The 12,112-nt window shown below is 36.1% G+C and overlaps 1 protein-coding gene across 4 annotated transcripts in view; it reads right to left on the bottom strand.

The window, feature by feature from the left end:
• Positions 1 to 274: 274 nt before the first annotated feature.
• The window catches only part of LOC127862022 (fibropellin-1-like), a 28,919-nt gene continuing 17,081 nt past the window's right edge, over positions 275 to 12,112 (bottom strand). For all 4 annotated transcript variants that reach the window (XM_052400944.1, XM_052400947.1, XM_052400945.1 and 1 more), the window contains 6 exons: positions 11,365 to 11,610; positions 10,544 to 10,663; positions 9,024 to 9,146; positions 5,902 to 6,042; positions 3,169 to 3,260; positions 275 to 1,992 (listed from right to left, as the gene is read on the bottom strand). In XM_052400944.1, the coding sequence (XP_052256904.1) occupies positions 1,864 to 1,992; positions 3,169 to 3,260; positions 5,902 to 6,042; positions 9,024 to 9,146; positions 10,544 to 10,663; positions 11,365 to 11,610 (851 nt within the window). In that variant the 3' untranslated portion in view covers positions 275 to 1,863. The remainder of the gene's footprint in view (positions 1,993 to 3,168; positions 3,261 to 5,901; positions 6,043 to 9,023; positions 9,147 to 10,543; positions 10,664 to 11,364; positions 11,611 to 12,112) is intronic.

The following is a 12,112-nucleotide window of genomic DNA, read 5'->3' as shown; positions in this document are numbered from 1 at the left end:
TGGGAAAGGGTTAATCATAGCTGACAAAGCATGCTGCTGTATTAGTAACAATTGTGCCAAAGCTCTAGTTAGTCGCAGGTTTAAAGCTTCATACAGTACCACTGGTTTTAAAAGAAACAACAATAAGAATAACAAAACATTGTTTAAACCTTTTTAACAACATGAAAGGAAAATGTCATGTTATTTTCTGACAATACAAACAAGAAATAATTTTTTCGTAAGTCATATACTAGTATATCATTGATGTTTTATTTTATAAAATATTGCACATGAATTCATCAAAATTGACGATTTATTGTAACATACATGTAGGAACAAACAAATGGCAGGATAAAATATTGCACAAAGACATGATACAATTAAAAACCTGACTTTAAAACTTTTTGCATAGCAAAAACACTTCCAAATTCGTCAAATGCATTTAAGAGGAACGTAGACAGCAAATAGGGTATAAATATTTTCAAAAATAAAGATTATCTTTAAAAATTTGTATTAAATGACTGGTAAACATAAAAGTCTTAACTTAATGACATTCATTAAATATTTATTTTTAAAATCATTAAAAGTTTTCCTAAGGACAATTTTTATCTAGAACAGGAAAAAGAAAAGTAATAAAAACAATATAACCATACATGACCTGCACACTATTGATATGGTACTTCTGAATAATTTCATCAATAATTATAGGTTATTAGACGTTTCACTGTACAATACGGAGATATATTTGGACGAGCACACAGTTTGACGTCATATTGGATGAGCCGTTAGGCAAGTCCAATATGACTTCAAACTGTGTTCGAGTCCAAATATATCACGTATTGTACAGTTTAAACGTCTAATAAGGTTTTTATTCTCTATCCCTTTCTTCAGCTCTTTGTTTCATTTTAATTTTGATTTTAAACGCTTTAATTGCATCTTTGCTATTTTCAAGACAAGCGGCCGTGTGAGTCGAGTATAGTGCATTCGGATACTTTTTCTCGGTAACGGGTTTTAGCGTTATAAAACAATTGCTTAGTGCACTTGTACTCAACTGTCCAATATGGAAAAAATACAGACTTTTTGGATCCAATACCGGAACATATTGGTCGGTCACGTGGTACATATGAAGAATGCCGATTGGATGAATTTATTGGATATAGAATAATATATCATTTTGACTAGATACACATATATATTATCAACATGTCTTCCTATAGTGGGAGTATTTAATTGATATGCCCCTTTAATAGTTGAAATAACGTCACATCAGTAGACTCATAACAAATTATAATCAATATATCGCACAGTTATCAACTTAACACTAAGGGTAGTGGCAGACCTGACAAACCTTATATGCAGACATTATGTTTTATTGTATCTCAAAACAAGTGCATGGTGAAAAATGAACCATTGCAATTGTATTGAACAAGACTGTGTAATAGTATGTCATAAAAGACTTACCTGGTAAGTGGTTCAATCCAAGCCAAGCAACTTATTTGTGGTGTGGATTGGTAATGAAATAATTTCTATTGTCATTCTACTTCTACCTTTCAATCAATCAATCAGCCAGTTGTCAGTTACTGGAACCAGTGTATGCACTCAGTAGCGGGTAACCAGCTTGCCCAGGAACAGTGTGAGTACATAACAAACAAATAAAATGACAAAATCAAAACAAACAGACAATTAGGTATCTGACCACATGTACATAAGGGATGGCCAAAAAGAACATGACCTTAATTTTAAAGATGCTTTTTCCCCGCAGAATCAAGGCTTCATTATTTAGTTAAAAGGAAGAAAAAATAGTGAAAATAATCATGACAACGGTGAATGGAATGTCCTGGTGTCAGTAATCATGGTCCACTGTATGATACCCAGAACCGGTCATTATGCCTTGGTACACCTGTGCCCACTGTATCCCACGGGACAGAAGCACTGGCCACTCTGACAGAATCCACCGTTCAAGCATGAGGTGACTGTACAGTCAAAAGCCATCAATGTCTCACACAGTGTGCCCTGGTAATGAAAGGAAGGTACTGTTCATAAAGAATAAACTACCTATCTTTTTTACTGAATATAGAGTTTCAATGTACACATGTACTGTGCATTCGGAAATTTTCTGCCTCTTGATTTTTACCAAAGAAATTGATAACCGATGATGAGCAGATTAACCCTTTGCATGCTGGAAAATTTGTCTTCTGCTAAAATGTCGTCTGCTGAATTTCTAAAATTAGCATTTTCTTCGATTTTTTTCAAAGAATACTATCAGAATAGCAAACAGTTTGGATCCTGATGAGACGCCACGTTCTGTGGCGTCTCATCTGGATCCAAACTGTTTGCAAAGGCCTTCTAAATTAGGTTCCAGCACTGAAAGAGTTAAGGCATCAGCTTATACCAAGATTTTATTGATTACTTACAAATAACCAACTAAATATATGAATCCTTGGATACCAAGTTTAAAAACGGGCCACATTACTTGTCTCATGAAATTATTTCTATGACGTACCTCTGATTTAATAGGGCACCTGTCAGTTACTGATATATTTATGTGCAATTAGTAGTGGCAAAGACTACCCAAGAAAAGTAGGTTACCTGACTGTTGTGATATAACGGTAATACTCCTGAATACAACAAAAAATCCAACTCACAAATAACATCTTTGAAACATGTCATACGAAGATACAAACATCAGTTATTTGGTCATTGACTGTTACAGCATTAATAGAATTTTTCATGAGAACAATCCATAATTATATTTTTTGTACATTGATAAAGTTTTGCAAACCATTAAGTTGTGTTAACCATCATTTTAGCTTCATTTGGGGGAAAACTGGGCTTACTGCATGTGCCTAAAGTATCGTCTAAGATTAGCCTGTGAAGTATGCACAGACTAATCAGGGAAAATACTTTCTGCCTACATTCGTTTTTTGTGGGACGACACTTTACGCACATGTATTAAGCCAAGTTTTCCCAGAACAATGCTCATATAACTTCTTCACACTTAGAAGCTAAGCGAAAATGGCTATGGAAAAATTGCAGTCTGTTCAAGTTTATGCTGTTTGCTGCTCATCAGTATCTAAGGGTTGGAAATGAAGCCTTAAACACTTGAATTTAGTAAGAAAAGTCTTTAATTTTTCACTTTCTAAGGGCCTAAAAAAAGGGTAAAAGGCATTCAGTTGTGAATGAACTCACGGTGAATCCTGCAGGACACTGACAGGCAGCTCGCCCATCCTTCATCCAACACTCTCCCCCGTTCTTGCATGGGCCAGCCATACACTCCTCACCTGGAATTGTAACCAAGGTCAGAAGGGACGCCCTCTGAGAAAACTGGGCTTAATACATGTGCATAAATGATCGCCTAGATTAGCCTGTCCCTAGATTAGCCTGTGCAAGTACGGGCTGACACTTTCTGCTATACTTTATTTTGATTTAGCAGAGACTTCCTTAAAACGTATACTTCCAAAAATTACACACATTCATTCAGCCCAGTTTTTTATGAACGAGGCTCAGTACATCTTTGGAAAACCCCATCTAAAACATCCACTAGAAGTTTCATTAAGTTTATAATTGACTGATGCTTTGCAAAAGAATGGGAATTAAATATTAATATCACAAAAGCTTCAATAAGTGTTTCATATTTTAACCAAATATCATAGTAATTTACCCACCTTCTATGTCTAACACCTGATGGTTATAATCTTTGGTGACCTCATCAATAGTAATTCAATTCAAATAATTATACATGATATTGTATTGATTTTAAAAGGATTAAAAATGTGTCAGCTTGTTTGAAACTCCAGAGAAGTGCTACTTTCCAAAATCTAGAAAATTCCAGACAAATTCTATTTTAATGAAACAGTAAACTTTCTAGCTTTACACAGATTTTGATAATGTTCACATGCCAGTTAGCAGTTTCCATGGTAATGAGTAAAACACTTAATTGTGTTGATTATGGTTTAACTAGAAGCAGAATATTGTACAAAATCATTGATTGTAATGTGTTTAACAATTGTGCAAACAATCTTCAAGGGATGTGACCTGTATCATGTCTCATTGAATTACGTGTAGTCATAACCAATATCAGCTTTTCACCATTTAAATTACTTAAAACTGTTTCATTTTTACCCCAGTAGTTTTTATATTTAGTTAGCCACAAACTAAGAACAAAATAAATTGTGGATTGCATGTAACACAAAGATTTAAGTCATGAAAACAACAAGTGTGGTACAGACATAGTAGTGGCACTGAAAAAAAGGTGCTGCATGCATTTTATAGTGACAAGCTTTATGTTATCGTAAGCTCAGTACTATCAAACTGCTAATATGACGTGGAGTAAAAATGTGCAAACATTGTTTCAAAAAGAGCACAACAATATATATTTCACAAAGGCCAACTTACCTTCTGCCAATCATTATATGGAAAAATAATTGATTAAAAATTTAAGCATCTTATATCATCTAGTATCCAACAACATAACAAACAGAAATTGTATATCTACGGAATCCAGATAGTGCCATCTATAATCTCGTCCTTCTTTCATCAAGGGCGACACACGACACACTAAGCAATACACGATACTTTGCGGGATACACGAAGCAACGCGCAAGAATGTATCGCCCTTATGTCAGTAGCCCAATAGGCGATATACCATGGTAAATATCGCCTATCACGCAAAATATAGTATGTCGCTTCATGTATCCCGCAAAATATCGTGTGTCGCTTTGAGTATCGCGAAAAATATTGTGTCTTGCGTTCAAAGGGCGACACACGACACATGAAGCAACACACGATATTTTGCGGGAAACACAAAGCGCTACATGATATTTTATAATTCAAATATCGACAATATTTTCCGAACCTTGTGTATCGCGGTCTAACTTAAAAACCGCGACACACGGCACCCGAAGCGATACTCGATATTTTGCCCATACACAAAGCGACACGCGATATTTCTACCGTTCAAATATTGCTGTAATAATATCGCCTGTCGACTCTCGCATTTTTTAAATGGTGATACCCTTTTACAATAATTTTTAACCATTTATTATCAATATGGCTGCCCTCAACAAAAATATCCCCTTTTTGTCTCCTCTGATTTTTTGAAAGTCGACAGGCAATATTATTACAGCAAAATATCGAGTATCACTTTGTGTGTCGCGGTCTGAAATTAGACCGCGATACACGATATTTGGATATATGGGCGATATTTGAATAATAAAATATCGTGTATCACTTTGTATGTCGCGCAAAATATTGTGTGTCACTTTATGTTTCGTGTGTCGCCCTTTGAATGCGAAACATGATATTTTACGTGATACTCAAAGCAACACACGATGTTTTGCGCGATACACTAAGCTAAACATTATACTTTGCGTGATACACGAAGCAACACGCAATATTTACCATGATAAATCGCCTTTTGGGCTACCTACACAAGGGCGTGTTTCGCGCAAAATATTGTGTTTCGCTTTGCGTGTCATCTGTCGCCCTTGATGGAAAGAAGGGCGAGATTATAGATGGCACTATCCGGATTCTGTAATATTATTTAATTATGTTCATTAACCTATAATAGTTATTTTCTGATAATTGTTAAAATGAATTGATTTTGACTAATCAAGATGTCTGTCCGAAATAAATGACATCTGCCCTACTTGAATCTGAGGTAGGGAAAGAATGGCAGTAGTAGGTTTTCATGACTGATACCCACACAAGTTATGTTGCCAAACCCGTGATCCTAAGGTTCATTGACCAGCTCTCTACCAACTTAGTTAGCAGGGCCAATTTGAGCTATTAAGTCAGTACATTTGCACTTATAAATCAGAGTGTATGCATTTTTGTAAACACAGAGGCTTTGAGTTCACATAGATTTCTCATCAGCAAACACTCATATGGTTTTTAGCTATAGTGAAGTAAATCTACACCTACTTGTGACATGCTCACAGAAAATGCCGTAGAATCCCAGCGGGCATTCACAGTAGGCCGATATGGAGTCGTTGTGGCATTTACCGTTGTTTTTACACGGCTGATGGTCCATGCAGTTCTTTATCCTTGTTTCACACTGTGGCCCTATGACAGATTGGTAATTATTAAATGAGCCATGCTGTGTGATAAGGGGGTTTAATGCATGTGTGAAAAGCAGTCTGCACAGGCTTATCAGGGACAACCCTTTCTGCCCTCACTGGAAATTTGCTAAGAGACTTTCTGCAAACAAAAAATACTATAAAAGTGTAAAGTGTCATCCCTGATTAGCCTGTGCAGACTGCACAGGCTTATCATGGACGACACTTCGCATACATGCATTGAAACCCCCTTTTCACAGAGAACGACTCAAATGCTTTTAAGCAAAAAACACCCACACTGCCACTCTCAACATCCATACATAGTCAAACACCCACATTGCCACTCTCAACTTCCATACATAGTCAAACACCCACATTGCCACTCTCAACTTCCATACATAGTCAAACACCCACACTGCCACTCTCAACTTCCATACATAGTCAAACACCCACACTGCCACTGTCAACTCCCATACATAGTCAAACACCCACACTGCCACTCTCAACTTCCATACATAGTCAAACACCCACACTGCCACTCTCAACTTCCATACATAGTCAAACACCCACACTGCCACTCTCAACATCCATACATAGTCAAACACCCACATTGCCACTCTCAACTTCCATACATAGTCAAACACCCACACTGCCACTCTCAACTTCCATACATAGTCAAACACCCACACTGCCACTCTCAACTTCCATACATAGTCAAACACCCACACTGCCACTCTCAACTACCATACATAGTCAAACATCCACACTGCCACTATTAACTTCCATACATAGTCAAACACCCACACTGCCACTCTCAACTTTCATACATAGTCAAACACCCACATTGCCACTCTCAACTTCCATACATAGTCAAACACCCACACTGCCACTCTCAACTTCCATACATAGGCAAACACCCACACTGCCACTCTCAACTTCCATACATAGTCAAACACCCACACTGCCACTCTCAACTTCCATACATAGTCAAACACCCACATTACCACTCTCAACTTCCATACATAGTCACCCACATTGCCACTCTCAACATCCATACATAGTCAAACACCCACACTGCCACTCTCAACATCCATACATAGTCAAACACCCACACTGCCACTCTCAACATCCATACATAGTCAAACACCCACACTGCCACTCTCAACATCCATACATATTCAAATGTTCAAGTTATATTTTTTCATATTTGAAAGATTGCTTAATGGATTGTTGTTATGAGTATTAACAGTACTCAAACAGATAATAGTAACCATATGATTTACCCCGTGACATGCAAAAATGAGTCTTATGCTATAGTCTGCCAGCCTAGCTCTACACCGATGCATTTGTGCAGTCTGTTCAGGAGCTTCCCTGTCCACTTTAAGGGATTCATTGTCTCATTAGTTGACATTTTTCACAATGTCTCAATTTTAAATGTTCAAGTAATCCTGTCATTCACTCATTGCCATGTATAAGTATACCAAGTTTCATCAATGTGGCGTCAGTACTTGTCTAATTATTGCGGGATTCAGATTTAGGTAATAACAGAAAAGTATAACAATAATGTGAAATATTTTAGAAATAGAAAACCTCACTGAGGGCCAAATAGTGACCAGCCAGGCAGCCCCTAATAGTATATGGACGGAAGCCAAAGGCAGATGTCCATATACTATTTGGGGCTGCCTGGCTGGTCACTATTCTGCCATTGGGCCTGAAGTGAGGTTTTCTATTTCTTATATTATACCGAACATTTTTGTGCAGATATAGAAATAGAAATAAAAAATAAATAAAACAATAATTATATTTATCAGTTACTATTTATAGTTTGTACTGTATTATTGTTGTGCGCAAGTTGTCTCTCTGCGAAAGTTGGACACAGAAAAATTCGCTTCTTTATACAAAATTCATCTTTATTGTAAAGAATTTCACATATTGAAATACATTTTAAATATAGATATATAGGATCTTGCATGAGTTGTCGTTTTGTATTGAATTGATTAAACAAGTCATCTAAATAAAGATAAAAACGAGGCTTGCCGAGTTTTTATCTTTATTTAGATGACAAGTTCAATAAATTCAATACAAAATGACCACGAATCTAAGATTCTATTTATAACATGACCAACAATTTTTCTTTTTATTTTATGCTCCCTGTTTATTCACATTATAAAAGAGTTTAACTGAAAATATTCCTGGAATAATGACGTCATTTCTTTAAAAAAATGACGTCATTCCACAGTTATATAACTAGTACAATAACACTCGTGTAATTAACAAACTTGAGCATTACGTTATTTCACTCCTGGAGCGTAGGTCATGTTTTAAAACTGCTTATATCACAGACAACATGTTGCAAAACATTGATCCCAAATATAGCATTTATTTTTTTGTATTTTTAAGATGTGATTAATAATAAAAAACACACACTCGTGACCTGCCAAACAAATCGTTACTATTAATAATATGTACGGTATTATTGTTGTCACAAGTTGTCTCCCTGCGAATATTGGACACGGAAAAATTCGCTTCTTCATACAAATTTCATTTTTATTGTAAAGAATTTTACATATTGAGATACATTTTATATAAAAATATCTGCCTATATTACAAACAACATGATGAAAACATTGATCCCAAATATATCATTAAATTTTTGTATACTTTAAGATGTGATTATTAATTTAAAAAAACACGCACTTGTGACCTGCCAAACGAATCATGCATTTACCCTAAGTATATAAAGCAAAAATGTCTCTTTTGTAAAACTTGCACAAATGTTACAAATATCTAGTCTAGCGGGCACTTTAAGATGCGCCTGCATCTTTACCGGTCACTATTAAATATAATGGACCTGTGTAGTTTATATAGGCAAAGAAGAAACAAATTTATGTGAGGTATATAATATTACAATACTACTGGAATACTGGTTTGGGGCACACACTGAGAGGTTTAATTATAAAGTATAAATGTTTTATGTGTATGATATACCTGTGTAGGGACCAACACATGTGCACGTGAAGTCAGCAATGGCAGACATGGACGATGTACATTGGCCGCCATTGTTGCATGGTCTACTACTGCATGGACTCACAACCGCCTCACATCGGCTACCTGAAAGCAGTCAGATATGAACAGCCACAGCATAGAATTATATTTATGGTATACTGATTAATGAATACTAAATGCACAAACTTATGCCGGTTAATGAAAACAGGACTGCTTCAGGTAGGGGGGGTGAATTGCGGTAAAAATCATAACATGACAAATGCCCAAAGCTATGAAGGAACAGAAACTGCTATCCTACGATTTGTGGTGAAACTCTCAAACAACTTAGCTAGAGACCAGACTTATCTTGTGAGGTTTATTTTTTTAGATGAGGCTATTATATTATGATATACGCAAATTGCTTATTTTTCTATGGTTAAATAACTAGAATATACACCCTAATGTCAAATATATTTATCAAAAACTGATTGTATCAACATTTATAGTTTTTTTTATTCCAATGTTTATGATCTACAATATACAGGGACTTATTGCATATGTTACTATATTTAGTAACAAAACTGGCCGGTTTTTTTCGCGAATAACACGTGAAAATCTCGGTATTGAGCAAGTGTGCAAATAACCGGTTATTGGCACACTGTGCCAAAATTGGTTATATGCAAACTTCCGGTTATCTCGCACCTGTTGTCCAGTAACAGCAGATCGTAGGCACGCATTGACGTTACATAATTGGCGACCGGAGCATTAAAACAAAATGGCGTCTGAATGGGTTTTGGAATCGCTTTTTTTTCTCAAAACCGGCTTTCCGTACTTTTATTTTTCATGCAACTGATAGCGCAATTTATGACGTATGTTGTATGACGTAATTTCTCTGATGAAACACACTTGTTTAAGTTAAACTATCAGGATTTTGAGGACATGTTGGACGTGTTGTTTTTTAACAGTAAAATATTTGTTTAAAGCATCAAACAAATGCAAAACGTATTTCGCATTGCGTGTTTATAGTGCATAATTGTAAACTTCGATAGCAATACAATAAAATAGTGTGGTTTAAAATAAGTTTTGATAAAGAGATGGAATAATAAAAAATGTAAGTGCAACTCGTTTCAAGTTCATTGTTATGCATAATATTGATTTAAAGTTGTCATTGAGGTAAGCATGCCGTTTATATTATATTATGTTTTTATTAAATATATTAATTATTAATTTCGATATAAACAATATTAATTATTAATTTGGATGTTCACAACATATGTATACACATGATGAACATATGCAAATGCTAAAGCCCTCGTGCAAATAACTCACCAAGTGTGCCAATAACCATAAAAGGTACACTTCCTCCATATAATAACGTATACTTATACAATCAATATTGGTTTGCATCGGTACCTGGTTTTGTTACATAATATTCTAATTCTAAAAGAAGAAGTCAGACAATGCCTTTAAGTCACCCATAATTTTCATACACAACTCAAACTATGCCAATTTATTTTAATTACCTGAAAACCCAGGTGCACATCTACACTGGTACCCTTCAGCAGTATTGGCATCTACACACACCCCAGCATTAAAACATGGGAACTGATCACAAGGGGAAATAGGGCTTTGACAGCGATCACCTGGAAGTATCAACCTAGCCATTTTTAAAACAAGAGGCAACAGAGCTACACAAATTATTATTGATTTATGTGCATGTTTTCAGCAGCCTTCACAAACAAAAAAGCTACAGTGTTTAAACAGGGTAAAAATTAGACACTCATGAAATTGAGGTTAAGTTTTAACTAGAAATGGCATGGCAGAGGCCGACGCTTATTCCCACGCCGCATGTTTGTGGTAATGGGGCCATGCAAAGTTGAGATTGACCGTATTATCATAAGAGATGTTCAGTATCAATTTGAAGTAAATCAGTGTAGAAATGAAGAATTTAATGTAAAATAACATTAAAATATGAGTGAAAATTTCTCACCTGGCCCCACTCCGACCCCCATAACTTTTGACCCAGGGGTCAAATCAAAATTTCAAATAGTGCACGGTCGCACATATGCTCATACCTACCATGTGTGTACATGTAAGTTTCAAGGTTCTAGTGCTAATAGTGTAGGAGGAGATAGTGGCCAGGACGGACGGACAGACGGCAGAGATAACCACAATATCCCCACGCTTTTCAAAAAGCTTGGGGATAATGAATTGCTGACAACATTTTCCAAGATCAAACTATTTTTTTAAGTGTTATTCATTGAAATATCTTACAGGTTATTAGAAATTAATAATTTACATCAAATTGAGTATTTTTTATAACTGCATAAATTACCAAAGTTACCTTTAAATCCTTTCACACAAGTGCACGAAAACTCAGTAGAGCAATTAAAACCCCTGCACTGTACACAGGTTGCCCCATTGTAACATGGCTGTGAGAAACACATGTCTATGTGTTCCTGACACAGGTTACCATGGTAACCAGACCGACAGAGGCAGATGTAGGACTGCTGACCACTGGGCTGGCATTCAGCTCCATTCTGACACGGGCCGGAGTCACACACCGTTGTCTTGACATCGCATCTAGAGCCTTTATAAAACAGTATTGACCAGTGTCATGCGAGGTATACCATATGCGGCCAGCATAGCTCCAGACTAGCTGTCCCAATGTCATAGTCTGGTAACAAGCTTCACTGTTCGCTATAAAGCAACGTTTCTTGGTCTCTTAAGCAAACAGGGAAATTCCTGATCAGACAGTCTGAAACTACGCTGGCCGCATATGGCATAAGACCCATTTTTAAATGACACATGTTTATTTAAAGTATAGATCACTGTAGGGTAGTGGAAACCGAACACTTTAGAGATCCAAGGTTTGATCCTAAAACAAGGTAGAGGGTTCTAAAGATCTTATTTTTAGACAACAAGTACTGGTTCAATGAATATGCTCACACCAAAGCAATGAAACAAATGTAAACAAGAGATGTATTTGTCAGAAACACAATGCCCCCTATTGCACAGCTTTAAATTAAATTTCAATATATCATTTGGCAGGTTTAGAAATAATCTCCCTTTTAAAGCTTATTACTTCCCTT

The sequence above is a fragment of the Dreissena polymorpha genome, chromosome 16 (genome assembly GCF_020536995.1).
Source record: "Dreissena polymorpha isolate Duluth1 chromosome 16, UMN_Dpol_1.0, whole genome shotgun sequence".
Taxonomy (NCBI): domain Eukaryota; kingdom Metazoa; phylum Mollusca; class Bivalvia; order Myida; family Dreissenidae; genus Dreissena; species Dreissena polymorpha.
Note: the sequence above shows the minus strand (reverse complement) of the source record. Positions and strands in the feature narration are given on the sequence as shown.